Raw genomic sequence first — 17,912 nt, 5'->3', positions numbered from 1 at the left:
CAAAGATGGAGCGGTCTCTGAAGAACCTGGAAAAGGGACCGTATGCTTCAGGAGGGAAGACTTTAGAAAGCGCTAGAGAGCAAAGCAGTATGTATGTGAATGGAAATGGTGGGTGTTCTGTGCTATTTTAAATCTTATAAAACCATAAGTATCTACAAAAAAGCCTTTTCTCATAAGAACTCTACAGCAAATTTATAAACAAATCATACTCATGATCCAAATGCTCTATGCTGATTCTAATCAAACCGAAAATCTAAGCCATCAGCTCTCACATCACTGTAGGTCTCCCTGTTTGGAGGTTACCCAGACAGTGAAGAGATGTTCAGAACATATATAGGCACCCATGAGCATAACAGCGTTTAAATGATGTGCAAGTTATTATAGCAGTATATTTCTAGTGACTGGTTTGAGGAAAGAAAACAGGGGAAATTGGTAGAAGATTCATTTTCTGGCATGAATTCACTTGGGTAAAGCGCAGGAAATATATTTCCTCACTGTTTAAACATGCGGGGACAAACCAGAAAATTTAAGCTATCATGTGAGCACGCCTCCGCACCAAGGTCAGGATTTCCTACCTGCTGGTTTACCACGGCAATGAAAAGCACTGTCTCTGGAAATGGTTGGTCCGCAGAGAGAGAATACCCTGCCATTCAGCCAAGAAATAGCTTGCAGGACACATGGCTTTTAAAAGAGATGCAAAAAACTCTTCACTTACATCTCACCTGTCTCCTCAATAAGCTCTTCTGCTTGCTGTTGCCTGTTGCAGTTGGCCAGCAATATTCTACCTCCCTTTTAATCTGGCTTCTAAAAAGATGTGTTGAATTTTAATTAATGCGAGCCAAACAGAAACATTTTCCATGAAATACGCATTTTATTGCTCAACATTTTAATACTCTGAGTAACTCTGAAATGTGCCAGGAATAGCAGAGCTTACTTATTTAGCATTTGTGCTGTTAGACAAAATACATGTGTATAGATATGTATCTTACAGACAACTGAACTTAATGAAGATATGTGTCTTTAAACGAGAACATTCTCTTTGCTTTCATCTACACTAAGTTCCTAACTATGTTAATCTGCTTTTATGGAAGACTGAGTACTGTTCATTATTTTGTAGAGATACATCCAGCACTTGAATTGAGTTTTAAAAAAAAAAAAGTGGGGTGTGGGTCTGTCTGCAGCTGGAGGCAGCAGGTGGTGTCTTAAGGGTGAGATATTGCCCATCAGATAACGTGTGGTACACTACCTCTCCTGGAAGACAAGTGCATTGTGCATGTGAAGGGAGCAAGACATGCTGCTGCTTCTGGACAAGACAGAAATTCCTAGTTTTGCTGATTTCAGAAACCAGGATCTCTGCTGGAAGGAACATTATTTTCATTCTTACTTACCCCTATATTCATTCACTACTTCTACCATGGTGTGGGGAAAAATGATGGAGAAGCTGCTACAGGAGCTCCAGGAGATCCTCCTAAAGCTCTGCAATTCTACCCCACTTCTTTAAAGTGGAAGACCACAGCTCAGTCCTTTAAAATAATCTTACTATTTAAGCACTGGTATCTTCCCCCCTCCTTTTATTTGCCCTTGGTCCTTTAACTTTTTTTTTTTTTTTGAGTCACTCTTTATTGACTATGGCAAAAATCCACAGGCTTTTGCCAAGTGTGCAAAAAATTTGTTAGAACTGTTGTTTGTCTCTATGAAAGACTGGACTGTGCTTCTGTCAAGTGTTCTGCCTGTTTCCCGAGGGGCTCCTGGTTTCTCATGGACGGCAGGAAAGTCCATCAAAAATCAACAGATGCCACCCACAGGTGACTCAGTTTCTTTCGGCTTTTCTGCATTTAGATTAATACTCCTGTCCAGGTTTCCGTTTAGGAGCTGCTTATGGATTGCCTCTTCTTTGACATTTTTGTTTCCTAGGTTTAGATTGCCATCAGCTACTCACTAGAGGAAGGGCGCCTAGTCCATATTACACTGGAACACCTCTAGAAGCTCAGACTGATGAGCGTAAAAGCCCACAGATACCCGACAAAGTATGCAACAAAACAGTGGCTGCGTTGTTCATTCAGATCAATATGCCAAAACGTGTCTTTGACATCACAGTGAATACTGTTGCCCTTAAAAACATTTGTAACGTGTCCCAGGCTTTCAGCATTTTGGAATCGGTTTACTCAAAGATTTTCTGACCATTAGTGGATCGCTTATCCACTCTGCATTATTTTGTGCGGGCACATGGCCTCGGCTTTGCCACGTTGCCATTTTCAGCAGTTTTACTAGACTAACGGAATTCTGTTTTGGTGGCGTCTAGGGTGATTTGCGGGGTTTTGTGCTAACTTCAATTTAACGTCTAAGTGCTCATCCTCTTCAAACATGTTACAGTCATGGAAGCACACAGTGACTTCCCCGTTTCTTTCAGGTACTGCTTTGAATATTGCCTTCCAATTGAAACCAGAGCTTGCACAGCGTTGTGGCCACGGGAGCATAGAATTCTTGTAAAACAGCTATAGTAAACTTTAAGTGATGACATCTCTTATTTCAGGGGTTCCTTGTTGACTGACTGCGTTTATCCACTGGTCTCATAATGATTTCATTGCACATCTGCAGTGCTTGGTTGCATCTCTCCAGTCTAATTTTGCTCCTTATCAGTGTTGCACTGCAGCTGGCTCCACAACCCAGCTGGTATCAAATTAGTCATTGATCTAATAGCATAGTTGCAAATATAGCAATTGAATGCCTGGCAGCCTTCTGCATCGCCAGAACACTGAGAATCTTTAGATCTGCTTAAGTCACATTACAGATATCTCTTTCTTCATTAAAACCTTAAATTCTCAATGGTTTCAGACACTATATTTTAATTTCAAAGGTAACTGCAATATTCAATCTGTCTGCCGGGCTCTTTTTCTCAAGAACGTTTTTCCTTCTGCTTTTCATGTTGCCTGTTAGACTACATATGTTGCACTGAAATGCCTACTTTTTCAGCCAGTCTGCATCTGCCCTGCTTCATGGGTTCTTTTGACTTACATCTATGTGTGTGTTCTGCTGTTTCTGTTTTGGCACTCCTCTGGACAGTTTGGCCACTGTTTGGAGGCATATATTAGATTGCCTTTACTCTAACGTCTTCCCTGTGAATGGGAACTGTGTATTTCACAAGTGATCCTGGGGAAGAGATACAATTAAGAAATGTTTTATGTCTCCAGTTCCACATGGGTGCTCTAGTTCCTGGCACCGTACCATACCCCCTTCTCTGTTTCCATTATTGGTTAAAAAAAACTTTTCGTAGCTTTAAATTTACTCATAATAATTTGTATCATTCTGATCAATTCTTTTTAAGAGACTAAAACATTGTTTCTATTGCTTCAACACAAAGCCTTTTTTTTCTGGACTTCCAGTTTTCCTGGTGCTCAGAGTCACTGCTATCTATGTCCTATGATTTTTAGGTGTTTTTCACCCGGGTAACCGCAGCTAATTCTTTCCTCTCTAACGTGATTATTGCCTCAGATCTCACATGCTACATTTGGGGAAATAAGACGGAAGAATTTAATATTTCTAGTCGTAAACTGGCTCTTTATTCCCTCCCTTGATTGATTCTTGAACTCTGGCAGGCCCAGGGAGCCCAGGCCGATAGTCTCCATCTGCAGTGAAACCTGCTCCCTCGTGTCCGATCCTCTGGGCTCCGGGAGTTAGTTACCAATCTACTGTGTGTATTCATGAGTTGATGAGGAACTGCTGTTTGGCCATATTTACAAAAAAAAAAAAAAAAAAAATCATCCTGCATGTTTATTAAAACTGAATAAAATACGTATCTTCATACCCATTCTAATTTTTAGTAGGCATCTTGTGAATTTTACGCTCTACTTAGCAAGGAAACTAACTGCACAAAGAGACTATAAGGCTCATACAGCACAATGGTCATAGCATTTAACCTGCGAGAAAGAGGAACGGACAGAAAGGTCCCTAGCTCAGCACACAGAGGCAAAGGTGGAAAAGAGGGGTGATTTTCATCACCTGCTTTATTCTCTCTCTCTTTCACACATTTAATTATTTATACTATTACCTGTTTCAGCCTTCGGTGTAAACATTTTACATATTCTAGTAGATAGCTAACAAAGACAATGCATCTAAAAACCATAATTGAAGATTAAATCAGGTAGAAGTTCTAAGCGTAGAATTTTTCTTTGACCCAAGCTGAAGCAATAAGGAAACTAAATCTTTTCAGAAGAAAGCTTTTCTACTTTTTTTTTTTTCTGGGACCTGGGGAAAAAAAGGCAAAAATCTTCCCTACTCACACTATGAGGCATTTGACTATTGACTTGCTGGAGAAACATGAACCCTGACTATAAATTACATACGCTTACTGAAAAAAAAACAAACAATAAAGATGAACTTTTTGAGACAGCAAAGTGGTATCCCATGACTAATTACTTCTCACCTCTGATGGTGTTTATTTGATCTCTCCACAAATGATAACACACTAAGAGATCTTTGGAATTATTGTTCTTCCACCTGCACAGCAGACACATAGTCCTCCTTGATGAAGGCCAGCAAAAACCATGTATGTCAGTCTCAATCCATCATTCAAGAAGTCTAATGTTCATCTTTAGAAAGTTACCACCTGAAAAACTCAGCAATTCTGTATCTATGATCTCCCATTTCTAAGAGAAATCAATTGGTAAAGCAGAGATGATCAAACTCCACTGTAATGTCTGTCAAAATCTGGATGCATCACAGCACGGTTTCAAACTGGAATACTGCATAGACATGACACAATGGTACTAAAAAACCTTCTTTTCATGATAACAGAGTCAGTGAGAGGTAATGTCGAGTGAGGCTGATCTTCATAACCTCTTTATACAATCAGTGGAGAAAGAGATAAGAGAGAAAAGGCTGCTTCTGAAACTATTTCAGAGTGCTTAACTTAAGCTTCTGCTCTGAATCACCCGTTAGAGGAATCTCCTCATGACAGAGGCTGGTCTACTCAGCTCCCTCAGTAGCCTAAATTAGTCTTCACAGATGACTGTGTCCCTGCCTACGGCAGGGGGGTTGGAACTTGATGATCTTCGAGGTCCCTTCCAACCTAAACCATTCTATGATTCTGTGACCCCTTCTCCCAATGTATGGGGAAACTACAACCTCTCCGTAGCCACCTCTGCGGCTGTGACAAGCGTGTAGCTGGTCTGCTCAGTGACACACCTGGAGTATGTCCTGCACATCTGTAACAGCACCTGTCATTCTGCAACAATGGGATGTGAAGGGTACCACTGCTGTCTTCCCCCAAGAGCATCTCTCCATAAAGCCAACTCTAGCATTTACAGTTCGTGATCACTGAAATTCTACAGCGACCATGTTTTCGGCAATGCTAAAATATCAGCACCCACAAAAAGATAAGAACCTCAGGCATTTCACACTGGCCACAGGAGGTGGCTGGACCCTACCCTAGGACCCCCTTGAACATGATGCATCCACAACTGTAACAGCTATGAATGAAATTACAGCAATCGCTTATTTTACCTTGTTAGAAGGAGAAGTTAGCACAAAATGCTGTAGCTATTTTTAGTACAATGTATTAAAAAACGCATACACACAATGTAAAAACATCACCTAACCTTAAGTATGTAAAAAGGTGACAAATATAGAAAAATAAATATTTTATATCAACATTTTATAATGATACTTTACACATTTCTGATGTATAAATATAATATATATAAAATAAAAATACAAATAAAATACATATACAAATAGAAATTCAGGAGATTATAAACTGGTATACTTGATTGCAACTTATTTTTTATAACTTAGATATGTATGCATTGAATGTATTGCCACTGCAAGTTTATTGAGATTTAGTGAATTTTGGTTTCATATAGAAAGCCTGCTAAAAAGGTTTTCTGTGGTCATTTGTTTTTTGTTTATGTTTTTTAAAAGAAACATTACAGTATCAATTATTTATGAGGTATACTGATGAGGAGTAATTGGGAAAGAAAATAGTATTTTCTGTATTATGTTTATGAAGAAAAACATCACGGATAAAGCACGTAATTCCTATGACTTTAGAAAAAATTATATTTTCTCCTGGAGTATGAGGGGAAAAAATAGGAGAGTGAATTAAAAATTGGCAACTGACATGAGGAATAGGGTAATAGTATCGCCCCGTATATTTTTTGCTAGTGACTTTTTTTTATCCCTCTAAAAAAGCCTAATCCACCAAGCTGCTAAAAAAACCGAGAACGTGTCCACACACAACTTCAAAAATTATGTTGTCATTGCATTATTAATCCTCCTAATTTTATCTTATTTCAATGTATTATTTGGTGGGACCAGTGGAAGGCAGCTTTACAGCAGACACATGCACAGACACACCGCACCAAAGGTGGTTTGTCACAGGATTGGGCTAAACCTGTGGGACTCCTCGAGGCAGGATGCTATGGCTTCTGTAAGGGTATGGGGGCTCAGGACTACTGGACTACCTCACGGAAGAAAAATATCCAGAGAACTGCATAGAACACACTATTCTCTGACCTGATGGAGACATTTTTCTGTTACACAGTCATTGTATAAGATGTTAAGGGTAGTACGTGGTCTCACTACCCAGAACAAAGGCAGTGAAATATTCGGCTAAAGGTTCTGAGATGCAGCGTGATAAAGAGAACCCAGTCCTGGCTGCTTTGAATTTCTTTATGTTTATAGAGCACTGATATCCCTTATTTGGCGTTATTGTATATGAGACTTTATGAGTGGATCGCAAGCGTGAATTTACAAATCACTTCACGAGATGTTTCCAGTCAGCCGATTCATACGAACTTTCACAAAATCTGCGGTTATATATTAAAAAGTAGCCTCGGAGAGGGCAGCTTCTAGGACTCTGCACTGCTTACACATGGTCTGCGTGTGATACAGCGTGTCAGCGAACAAGAAAACACAGATAACCTAAACTCCTGTAGACGAATGGATAAAGTTTTGAAAGGTTGTGCTAAGAACAATGGAATTCAGAACATACCCAGGTTTTGGCACCTCATATGGCCTCTTTACTCCGTTCGGGGTATTGAAGAACATTGCCGCACTGGTAAGGTATTGTCCCCGCTGTTTGACTGCACATCCAACAGCACAAGTACAACACCTTTTCTTAGGGACTCTTGGTCCGATGATTAGGCCAGAGTGCTGCTATACTTCAGCTATTCTTACTTGTTCTTTAGAGAACGTGAATTTAGTAGCAATTAGTGAAACTAATCTCGAGCCCTTTCTGCCTTGTTTGGAGACTAGGCAGTCCTGGCACACAGAAAGCAATGAAGGTTGTCATTTTCATCACCCTTGGGGGTCAATCAAGGTGCGATTTCCGTTTTTTAAAAACTACACATTCTTGACGAACAGAAAATGGCTTTGGGTAATGTACTGCTGGCCGTATGCGCTCAAACCACCACAGCTGAGCGCGCCGCTCCATTGCTCCAGTGCTGAATATTTGACAATGCTTTAAGGTCTCGCTGCCTGGGACCTTATCCTGCCATTTTACACCAGCAAGGGCACAAAGACAGAGCATGCGGAGTTGACTAAGATGCTTGACGTGATGACTGTAAATTGTCCACGTTTTGCAGCTGTAGTAAGGAATGGTGATGACAGCTATGTGGTACACATTTACTTTTGTTTGAAGTCGAATGCCTCTTTCATTCTAGACACACTGCTTTAATCTCCCAAAAGCTGTGCTGGCTTTTGCTACAAGCTCAGTAAATACCGCTTTGCTACAATGTGAAGTTCATCTTCAATGTCATGCTGGGAAGAAATGGGAGAAACCCACTTACTCTTGTGAAATGCATGAAGCCACTTCTTGCGGAAATACAGGGAGTCTGCTCCATAGAAATTACAGCACTGCCTTTAAAAATGCATGTTTACTTTCGAAATATATTATGGAAGCAACCAAGAAAATGTAAAAATATTTTTCATATTCTTTCTTTATCCATTCTCTAGACTTACTTTGTAATTTCATAGACATGGTAATCAGTGGTTTCCTGTTGTAATTATATAAGGCTTTAAAACTTAACATTTATCTGCTTTAAGCAAGACTTTTCGCCAACAATAATTTTCTTCTCTGCTTTTTAAAACATAAAATTTGCCAGAAGTAGCACAGAATTTAATCATATTACAAAGTTAAACATACGGACCACTGAAAAATGAGCTGGTTGTTATAGGATGTGTCACAAAGGAGTTTTCACTCCGTTCTCCTGTGTAACTGAAGTGAAAATACTTGTGTAAAAAGAAGTTAACCAATTTCATCACCCCCTGCAATAAGAGACGAGGAAACTTTGCCGTATCAGGTCTCGAACTCATTTAGTTGATGTTCCAATAGCAGTCAGTTTTTTACTGCTGCTTGGGATATTAGGCATTTTTGGGACCTCTCACACAAACCAGTTGATTTTCCTACCTAGTGTGGAAAGTCAGAGAGGTTCTTAACCTGTTGGGGAAAAAAACCCCAGCCTAGCATATGAAAATTACTGAACTTCGCAAAGAACCATAACCGAAGTCAGAGCTTTCTGCAAAACTTGGCTTAGTCAATTTTACTATACGTGACAGTTAAAAACATACTACAGTGTCAAAGGCAAAGAACGGCTTCCACTGAGACATGTACCAATCCATGTATGTAGACATAAGTGAGTGCTGTAATTTACTATTGTTAATCTCCATTGATATTATTTAGCAGAATAATCCTCCTCTTTCTTTATAAAGTGCAACACGTGCTTTGTCAGATAAAATAAAAGCTTTCACTTTGGGACATAATTTGCTAATAGCATTAAAGTCATATTTCAAAAAGGTGGCGATTTTTGCAAGGTAGCCTAAAAGTTTATTAGCAAACTATAATGACTATTCTGATTGCAATTAAAAAGCCTTCCCAAATGGGTCAACACACCTAAGTGCTATCTGCAATCATTTAGATTTTAACATCATGGTTATTAGTTATTATCAGGCTGCACAATGAGATATTGATTACTTTTAACCTTTAGATCTAAGAATTCAGGGAAAGTCGAGGTAGTAGCAGAGCCTACCTTTCCTGTCTGCTAAACTTATGGCCTTTAGTGGAATTCTAATGATTCCTATTGGCAAGGCAAATCTGAAATTAGTTTATTCTCTTGGCTCACACAGAAACGATGACATATCTAAAAATACTGCAGGCATAGCAGATTTGTAGTTGCTACCTACAAGGGGCTCAATCCTGCAGTGTGCTGAGAGCTTCCTCCGAAGTGGCCATCATCATCTTCTCCCACTGACTGTTTTAGCAGCTCCGTGCAGGCACTGGCAGATTACCAGACGGACAGAAGGCATCCCGGGCCGTGCAAAATACGCGGTGTAGGAGCAAAAAATCTTCACGTTTTCCAGTTTATAACCAACCCCCAAAGCATATTGTCCAAATATATCACTCTACAGGCCGTTAATCTTTTAATAAGTTTTCTTTATAGGGAAAATCTGCTTGAAATAACGACCGAACTACAACGTGGCTTCAGTAGGTACGCAGGACTCGTTTTAAATGGAAGAAAGTAATCCAATTAAACTAATCTGTTTTACAAGTTAAAATGATATGAAGCACATTAATTGATCCTTCCAGGCTGCTGCTATTTGAGCCCTCTCTCTGTTTGCGCAGCATTTGGAACCGCTTTGCACGTTTGTATCCTCTAACAGCAGAGAACTCAGTCCCCCAGTTCAGGAGAATTATGGGCAAGAGAAACATATAACTGTTATGTGTTAGATTAATTTGCAGAACACTTGGCATTATTATTGCCAAGTAGTCAAATTGTTCCAAGTTGTTCCGGAAGGTTGTTATTAATAGTATGTTTTCTGAGGAAAGTTCTGTCTACTTTTGGAACTGCATTTCTGTTGCCAAGGAAACTCCTTGAAGCACAGCATTCTAGGAGCACACTGCTGCTTTTGTTTGCCAGTATCCTATTCATATCATCTAAGTAAGCACTTTACATACTTCAGCCTCCAGATTCAAATGTTTAAGTTTTTCTGTATTTATATTGCCGCGTTAAATATAGTTTAGTATAGGGCTTCTTTCTAAACTGGGGGACTCTTGTAAGATTATTTTAACAGTTGCATTAAAGGACAGGATTTCTTTTTCACAAGTTTGCAATACATTAGTTTTAATTTGAATAATAGCTCCATAGGTTATAGCACTAGTCCTTAAGTGTTAATTATCTTTTCACTCTGAAATTAATGTAGTCATTTCCTACTGACTCCTCTACACCATTATTGAAGTGCTGAGGAAAACATGTCATTGAGTTCTGAGCCAGAACTGTTGTTGTGATTAATCCTGGTCACATGGCCAATCTCTGCCAAAAGGAGATCACTGAAAAAAGGTGACAAAGACAGTGATTTCCTGTCAGCAAAGAGTACGACAGGGCTGTCTAGAAGTGATGCAAATGAGGGAAACTTTCACCACGGTTTGTTTGATCCACTCCGGGCCACAGCACGCTGAGCCAGAGCGAAAGGCACAATGGAGCAGCAGCGCACCCAGAGGAGAAAAGGAACCGCACCTTCCGAGCAGGGCGAGCTGCCAGCGGGGAAACAAAAACTGCGGGGCGAATTCGCCCCCTCAACTTTTTTCCCCAGGTATCCGGAGCTTCCGATGTGCATCCGCGTGGTACTTGGGACAGCGGACCGCTTCCCTTTGATGAAATGCTTTAGCCGCGAACCTGTTGCAAAAGCCGCGCCGACTAAACGGTTTCAAAATCTTCGCGCTGCTACATAAGGGTCTTTTTCCATCTATCACGACCGTCGTCGCCGAAGACTTCCTAGCGCAAGACTTACTGCTGATGCAGTTTGTATTAAGCCCACCAGGCAGACAGAAAAATGCCATTTCTTTTATTTGATATTTAAAAATGTTTAGTTAATTTCATTCTGAGCATACTAACAATTTTAACAATCATACTGTACTTATTTGAATGGGGTTTTAATCTAACACAATTAAGTTTTGCAATTAATCTTCTGAGGAAAATGGAGAGAATCATCATTAACTTTTCTGCCTAGTATACTCATTTCTAATCTCCACAGTTGCAGTAAATACTGATTTGCTTCATTTTTGAACATTCAAGGTACCGAATTACTCAAGTTCCCGCTAAAGGGCTAATTAGCGGAGTTTAAATTCTTTGGGTTTGATCCGCCACTAACGGCATATGAATACAGCTGAAGTCAATGCAAGTTCTGTGTACTTAGAGCTTATGAGATCAGGCTCACACGCAGTAGATTAAAATGAAATAAACATGATACATTTGGCATTAAACTGAGCTATTACAGCAGTACAAAGAAGCAAGAGTCCAAAATCATGGAAGAGCTCCTTTTAATTTTGTCTTAGTTAATAGATAAAGCTTTAGAGGACAAATAAACTGACAGCAATTCATTCCGTGACTGCCATTTTATCAAACGCTAGTTGATTTTCAAAATCATTTAGGGCTACCGGGGGCACACGGTGAGGATGAATAGTTTTCTCTTTTTGTGAATCTTTGCACTAAAGTCTAGGAAATCTAAAGGAAGTCATACATACACATTCAGAGATAAAAAAAAATAAAATAAAATATGGCTGTACCATTCCTATTATATTAAGGGCAAAATAAAACCTAGTTAAAGAGAGATAATAAGGATCCTAATAAAAAACTATGAAGCTCCTGGAATATTACAAAACAAAATTAAGCCGAGAGTTGACTTAAATCTATATTAAATCTGAAAATAGAGTACTGGGAAAAGAGTCTAACCACGAAAATACATTTTATTTTCCCATATGCAATTTTAGCATTTATATATTATGTTAGGCTGCTTTAATGTATGCTTTTCCCTTCCGATTTACCTGTTTTATCATTGCTCCTTCCCATTCATAGGCTCCTTAGGGGCAATGATTACTGTTGGTAATAGTGATACCACAGCAGGTTCCCTGGCAGAGGCGGCTTGCTGAGCTGGCTCAGAGCTGCAATTACTTGTCAGCTCAATAACTGAGAAGAGGGATCGGTGGGTTTAGGAGGATCCACCAAAATGCAGAGAGTGCAATTAGCAGGTTCGCGTTTGAAGCTGCAACTGATAAAGAACGACTGGAGCAAGGCCTGTGTTTTCGTACCACCCCACATCATTGAGGGATTCTCATAATAATAGTTGCCTGAATCTCTCTTTGCAGATTTCCTCCCCTGCAGACCAGACTGGCTGTGCTCGCTGGGAAGTGTAGGCAGTGCTCCTGCCCCTTAGCCGTGAGCACCAGACCATCCACGACTCTCTATAAAAGCCTCCAAATAAAAATAAAAAGGGTGGCACTATTGATTAGAAGAGAGGTTTACCAGGCTACTTTTATGGAACTATTAATAGTGGTTTTGAGGGCATGATTCATTGTTACCTGAATCTCTGAAATTAAGGATGATAAAGACCTAGTGATTTATCTCATCTCTCCTTTGCTAGTGCAGAATTGTTCCCTCAATTACATTTGCTAATGTTTTCTTTTGTCTACTTTTAAATGACTGAAATTACGGGGCTTTCAACACTTCTTCAGGAGGTTGGTGGTGGGGGTTTTTTTTTTGGTGGTTTGGTTTTGTATTTTTTTAAAGGCTAATAGATCTTAATGATACGCACTCAAGCTTTTTACATCACCTGCAAATACTCCTCCTTTAAGGACACTCCTTAGTCATCTCTCAACCAAACTCCACATTTCTAGTTAAGTCTTTCCTCCAATCCTTAACAATTTGCTTGCTGCTTTCACCAGAGAGCTATACGCAGAGAATATTCCCCGCGGGAGGGCAGGCAGTCTGTCGCTACCTTTCTTCAGGTGGTTTTGCAGTGACCAGATAGGTACTTTTGAGACGGGGGCTCTATGAAACTGCAGAGCAAATAAGCTGCCCGTGCTTTGCAAGCAGTGCTGGTTTGTCTGTGCTGCACAGACCCAGCTGCTCTCTCACAAACTTTCTGCTTTCAGAAGCGTCATGCCTATCATAAGACAGAATTTCATAATATTAAGAGACTATTACTTCCCAGTTTGAATAGACAATGTTCCTCCTTTTGCTACTGTACTGTACTGCAAACTAATTCTTAAATTATTGCCCTCTTTTATTCTTCTCAACACGCATTGTTGTACCAGCCTTACCATCTATAATTATTCTTAATGGTTACATTTGAATATTGGAAGGGGAAGTATCCTAAATAGCACCTAAAATACTCAGGCTGGCTGCTTAAGCTTTGTTCCTTTTCATATTGATGTACGGATGGTTCCCTTAAAATTTATGTTTATTGATTTTTTTAGTATAGAACTAAAACTAGTGGTTAGATTAGGCATGGCACAAGCTGGTCTTACATGGACAGGCACTACCAAAACACCTTATTTCAGATTCACAAGAAACTTTTTACCCATTTCTGACATTGTTTATTTCTAAGCCTAGCCAGGGCCAGGACTGTTAATGTATGATTACGTCTAATTAAGTATTTAGAAAGTTAGGAAGAAGACATTAGCAAAAATAAGAAATGAATATCGCCGCAAGAAATGAAGGCCAGTGAATTAAACTCGCTATCGCCTAAACCAGTTTGGACCTGAACCATGTTTCCATTTATAAACATATTTTAACCCATGCGACAACCCTTTCTCACTGGGTATTTTAAATAAAAGGACCAAAATTACAAAGAATAACATGCTAGAAGACCATCAAAAAATTAGGATGCCAAGTAAAAAAAATATTATATTTTAGAAATTATCAAATCATGCAATCGTAGAAGAAAGAAAACAACTTCTATTTGACCTTGAATGTACCATTTATTCGATAAGAAATAAAAAAAAAGCTAGAGGGTAGTTGTTTCTTGTCATTATACTGTTGCTGATTCTGTGGTTAGTTATTAATTTTATTTTTTATGATTCACAATCTGGTCTTTGAAATATGCCATATGCTCAAAGCAATTCAAGGATGACAACTGTCAGAATTACTCCAATAAAAATTGCCTAAATGAGGAAGATTTACTGCAGCCTGATATTTCTGTCGCAAGCCCCTCCTTGCTTTCCCCCACCGCCCCTCAGACCCGTAGACTACAGCTTCTCAGACACACAGGGAAGCCTGAATCAATTTTAGGATCAAATCACACATTTTGGGGCACTTCTTAAAAGTACTGTCTATCTAAATGAAGTGATAAAGCTTCTGGTCCGAGACTGCTATGCCAAATAGGAGAAACCGCGTGTGTGTGTATGTGTATACATATATACGTTAGATGAAGACCCTATAATCAATATGCAAGTTCAAAATCATTTTGCTGAAATCACAAGCAAGTGCGGTGACTTAACATGACAATGTCTGCTTTATGTATAACTAATAAAAATTAAATTGGAAGAGTCCTGTATCCTGGCAGCAGCAAACCAAAATCAAGGCAAAAAAGAAAAGGTCTGAAAGGTGGATAAAAATCCAGCTGAAAGCTCCAATCAAAACACATTTTGTTAAATGCTACCATTTCATATTTTCCTTCATTTTGTTTCAGTCTATTTATTAATGCAGTTTCATTTATTTCTATTCATCTTGAAGACAAATCTTTGTCCTTCTATAGAATTACGCCAAATAGAATGTGATAAAGGGAACTTTCTTGCAATTATGATGTCGGTGCAGCCTGTCAGCGCACAGGGGATGGAAATGAGGTTGGGGACAGGGAAGGGAATTCTAATAGACACCATGATACATACAATGAACGCAGCGATATCCTGTGAGAGAAAGACTTGTCAAGCTAATCAGATCTTCTATAGCTAGGTAAAGGCAGTAACGGTAGCGCTAACCTTGTAAAGATGCTGCTGCTGCTCCTCTGACATCATCAGGTCATGGCTGTCCATCACGATGGATTCCATGTCAATCAGCCAATCCCAGAGCTCCTGGTATTCTGAATCAAAGTCCAAAAGGCTGTAGATAAGGAACAAAATGTATTATGCATAAATACTGTGTAGTTGTTAAAATCTTGTATTAGAATAATATATTCTTGAAAACTCATGATGTTCCTAGTTATATTTCTAAAGAGACATTCTGTATTTATACAGAGTGGATGAAAATGAAAACTGAAATCCAATTTAAGCCAGTGCCATGACCTAAATTCAGTAGCTGATGCCAAAGCCTGACAACTGTTGGCATACTGCATTCGCTTCAAAAATTTTGAAATGGAAATCCCCCACGGATGTTGTTGTTTAATGGTTTTTAAAGCGCTGACTTTATATTGGGCAAACTTTGCAACAATCATCTTGATATAATTCATATAAAAATATTATTTTCTTCGGAAAATGACTCAATCCATTCAGCCATCCCTCTGCTGTCTATCTGCCTATCTCTGTAAATATCCTACATTTATTTTCATGGATGAGTAGCTAGCATTTCAACTTAACGCCTTAAGATAGGCTTGAGTGAATATGGTAAGCCAGTGAGAACTAAGGCCAGATACAGTATTAGACAGGTGTTCCCTACAGACATGTAAGAAACAAAGGTAAGGACAGGAAGTCAAAACAATGAATCCTTGAATAGCCAGCAATCATTAAAATTCAAAGGAGGATCACTACGGTTTTCAACAAAATAAATCATTAGAATAAGGAGCTTAAAAGGATTAATGTGATTCTCTATTGAAAGCCTGGTGAATAAGTAACGCATAGATTCTTCTAAAACACTGTGATACAAGACAGAAGGTACATGCTGAAAAACTGCACATTCGTCAAAAAGCTACCCCTTGAAATGGGGTGTTCAAACTTGCAAAACTGGAACCAACAAAAGCCTTGTCAGGCGTATCAAAAAACCCCGTATTGATCAAACAATACTGCATGTTCCAGTAAAGCTAATTTCTCCAATTATTAATAACTTTTTTAGCAACACCTTTAAAACAATTAGGAGTATTTCAACAGAGGAACAATAAACTAAACACGTTTTTAATGTTATTAATATTATCGCCGTTTCGGTTGTTATTAACTAGAGTACCATACGCATGGTAATTTTGAAAGCTTATAGATAAAGTTGTGACAAGAAGAACTGTCTTTCTGCAAGAAAGCAAGCCAGAGAGAAGAAAGCAGTTGCCTCCTGTGGTATTATTTTCAATGAGTTGACAACAAAGGAAGTCTTGTATCATGCACAAGTGTCGATTCCTGCTTCTGAAGTAACCTCTCTAGTTTAATCCACTGTACTTAGTATACTTGTACACAATAATTTATGAGGTGCACTTACTTAAAATTGCCTGCTGCCCTGAGAAGGTAAGCAATGATATTATTATAAAGAAGAGCAAGCGTAAAAGGGCGAGTTGCTATTGTTGAAACATAATCGTTTCGTTTGGAGTTCAGGGCTTTTCTCCTGTTTCAGGAGGTATTTGACTCAGATAGCATTTGGAAACGACAATAAAACTAAACTCCGTTTTGAGTGGTAGATTTGCAGTGATGCCGAATCTTCATTCCTTCCTCAGAAAACTGTATAACCGTTCTGTATCTTCAGTATCTACTGCTCCTTTTTTTCTCCTCCTGTCTTACCCAAATATTATCCCAAGTCATAAAACTGACAGGCATTATTAAAACATACATTTTATGACATAAGAGACTAGATTTCATCTTGTATAAATTGGTACAGACTCAGTTGGACTTGGCCAGTTTGTAACAGTGAAAAATATAAATTAAGATATGAAGATGATGGGAATCAAAGCCTACATCCAATGTTTATGACCCAGAATGGGGTGGGATGCCTTTAGAAACTGCACCAAGAAGTGGACTGGGGTTTTACTATAATGGGCAGAACACGTGCTGGATCCAAACACCCGCTTTGCATCTATAGAACCACATCTTAGTTACAGTCCAATTTTGTCCGTTTATTGGTGTAAGAGAATGAATCAGTCCTTTAAAGACACGAAAGCACTTTTCCCTGACCTTTATAAAACCCAGATAAGCACTACGACACTGCTGAACTTTTTGATTTCTAGCTAAAAAATGGCTAAAAATTTTATTTTAGCCTGGAGGAAAGGAGGCTGTGGGGAAACCTTCTCACTCTCAACATCTACCTGAAAGGAGGTTGCAGTGAGGTGGGGGTTGGTCTCCTCTCCCAAGTAACAAGCGATAGGACAAGAGGAAATGGCCTCAAGTTGCACCGGGGGGGTTTAGATTGGATATTAGGAAAAATTTCTTCACCAAAAGGGTTCTCAAGCACTGGAACAGGCTGCCCAGGGAAGTGGTGGAATCACCATCCCTGGAGGTATTTAAAAGACGTGTAGACGTGGTGCTGAGGGACATGGTTTAGTGGTGGGCTTGCAGTGCTAGGTTAAACGGTTGCACTTGATGATCTTAGAGGTCTCTTCCAATGAAAATGATTCTATGATTCTAAAGTTCTAAACAGGAACTCAACTCAAAATGAAAAGTGAGAGAAACAGGATTCATTGGAAAAGCCCAGGAAGGCATGCAAGATGTAATGGGGATTTCCCTGTTTTTTTTTTGGTTTTTTTTTTTTTTTGGTTTTCTGCTGTAAAATAAAATCATCTGGGAGCATTTTTAAGCCAACTGTCTATAGCAGTTATTTGCCTGAGCCTGAAAATAGTGAAATTAGCCTACAAAGCCTCATCTATGTTTTGGGTTTTTTTTAAATTTGATTACAATATTTTAATAGTTTAAAAATAACTCTGATATTAAAAAAGAAAAAAAAAAGCTTTGTTTTTAAAACGAATGCCTCACATCTAAATGGATGGATCTGCTGATTACTATTAAACTGCTATTTGGAAGAGGATGTAAATTACTAAGCACCTAAAAAGATATTTCAGAAAATCCAGGATCAGTGACAGGTTAGGATTAAAATGTACCTGTCAGTATTTCTGTGGTATATTGAATATTTCTTTTTTCATTCAGAATCTATTTTTTCTGGGCTTAGCAGATCTTTTTTTTTTTTTCATATTGCCACAGGCAGAATCAGGAAAGCGTAACTTCTGAAATACTGATG

The 17,912-nt window shown here is 38.9% G+C and overlaps 1 protein-coding gene across 1 annotated transcript in view; it reads right to left on the bottom strand.

The window, feature by feature from the left end:
- The window catches only part of AKAP6 (A-kinase anchoring protein 6), a gene marked incomplete at its 5' end in the record, with an annotated part of 237,330 nt that overhangs the window by 67,514 nt on the left and 151,904 nt on the right, over positions 1-17,912 (bottom strand). Inside the window, one exon of the mRNA XM_082484839.1 lies at positions 14,753-14,873. Coding sequence (XP_082340965.1) covers positions 14,753-14,873 — 121 coding nt within the window. The remainder of the gene's footprint in view (positions 1-14,752; positions 14,874-17,912) is intronic.

This window comes from Vanellus vanellus, assembly GCF_965231255.1.
Source record: "Vanellus vanellus genome assembly, chromosome: 6".
Lineage (NCBI taxonomy): Eukaryota > Metazoa > Chordata > Aves > Charadriiformes > Charadriidae > Vanellus > Vanellus vanellus.
This window is presented reverse-complemented; position numbering and strand designations above follow the sequence as displayed.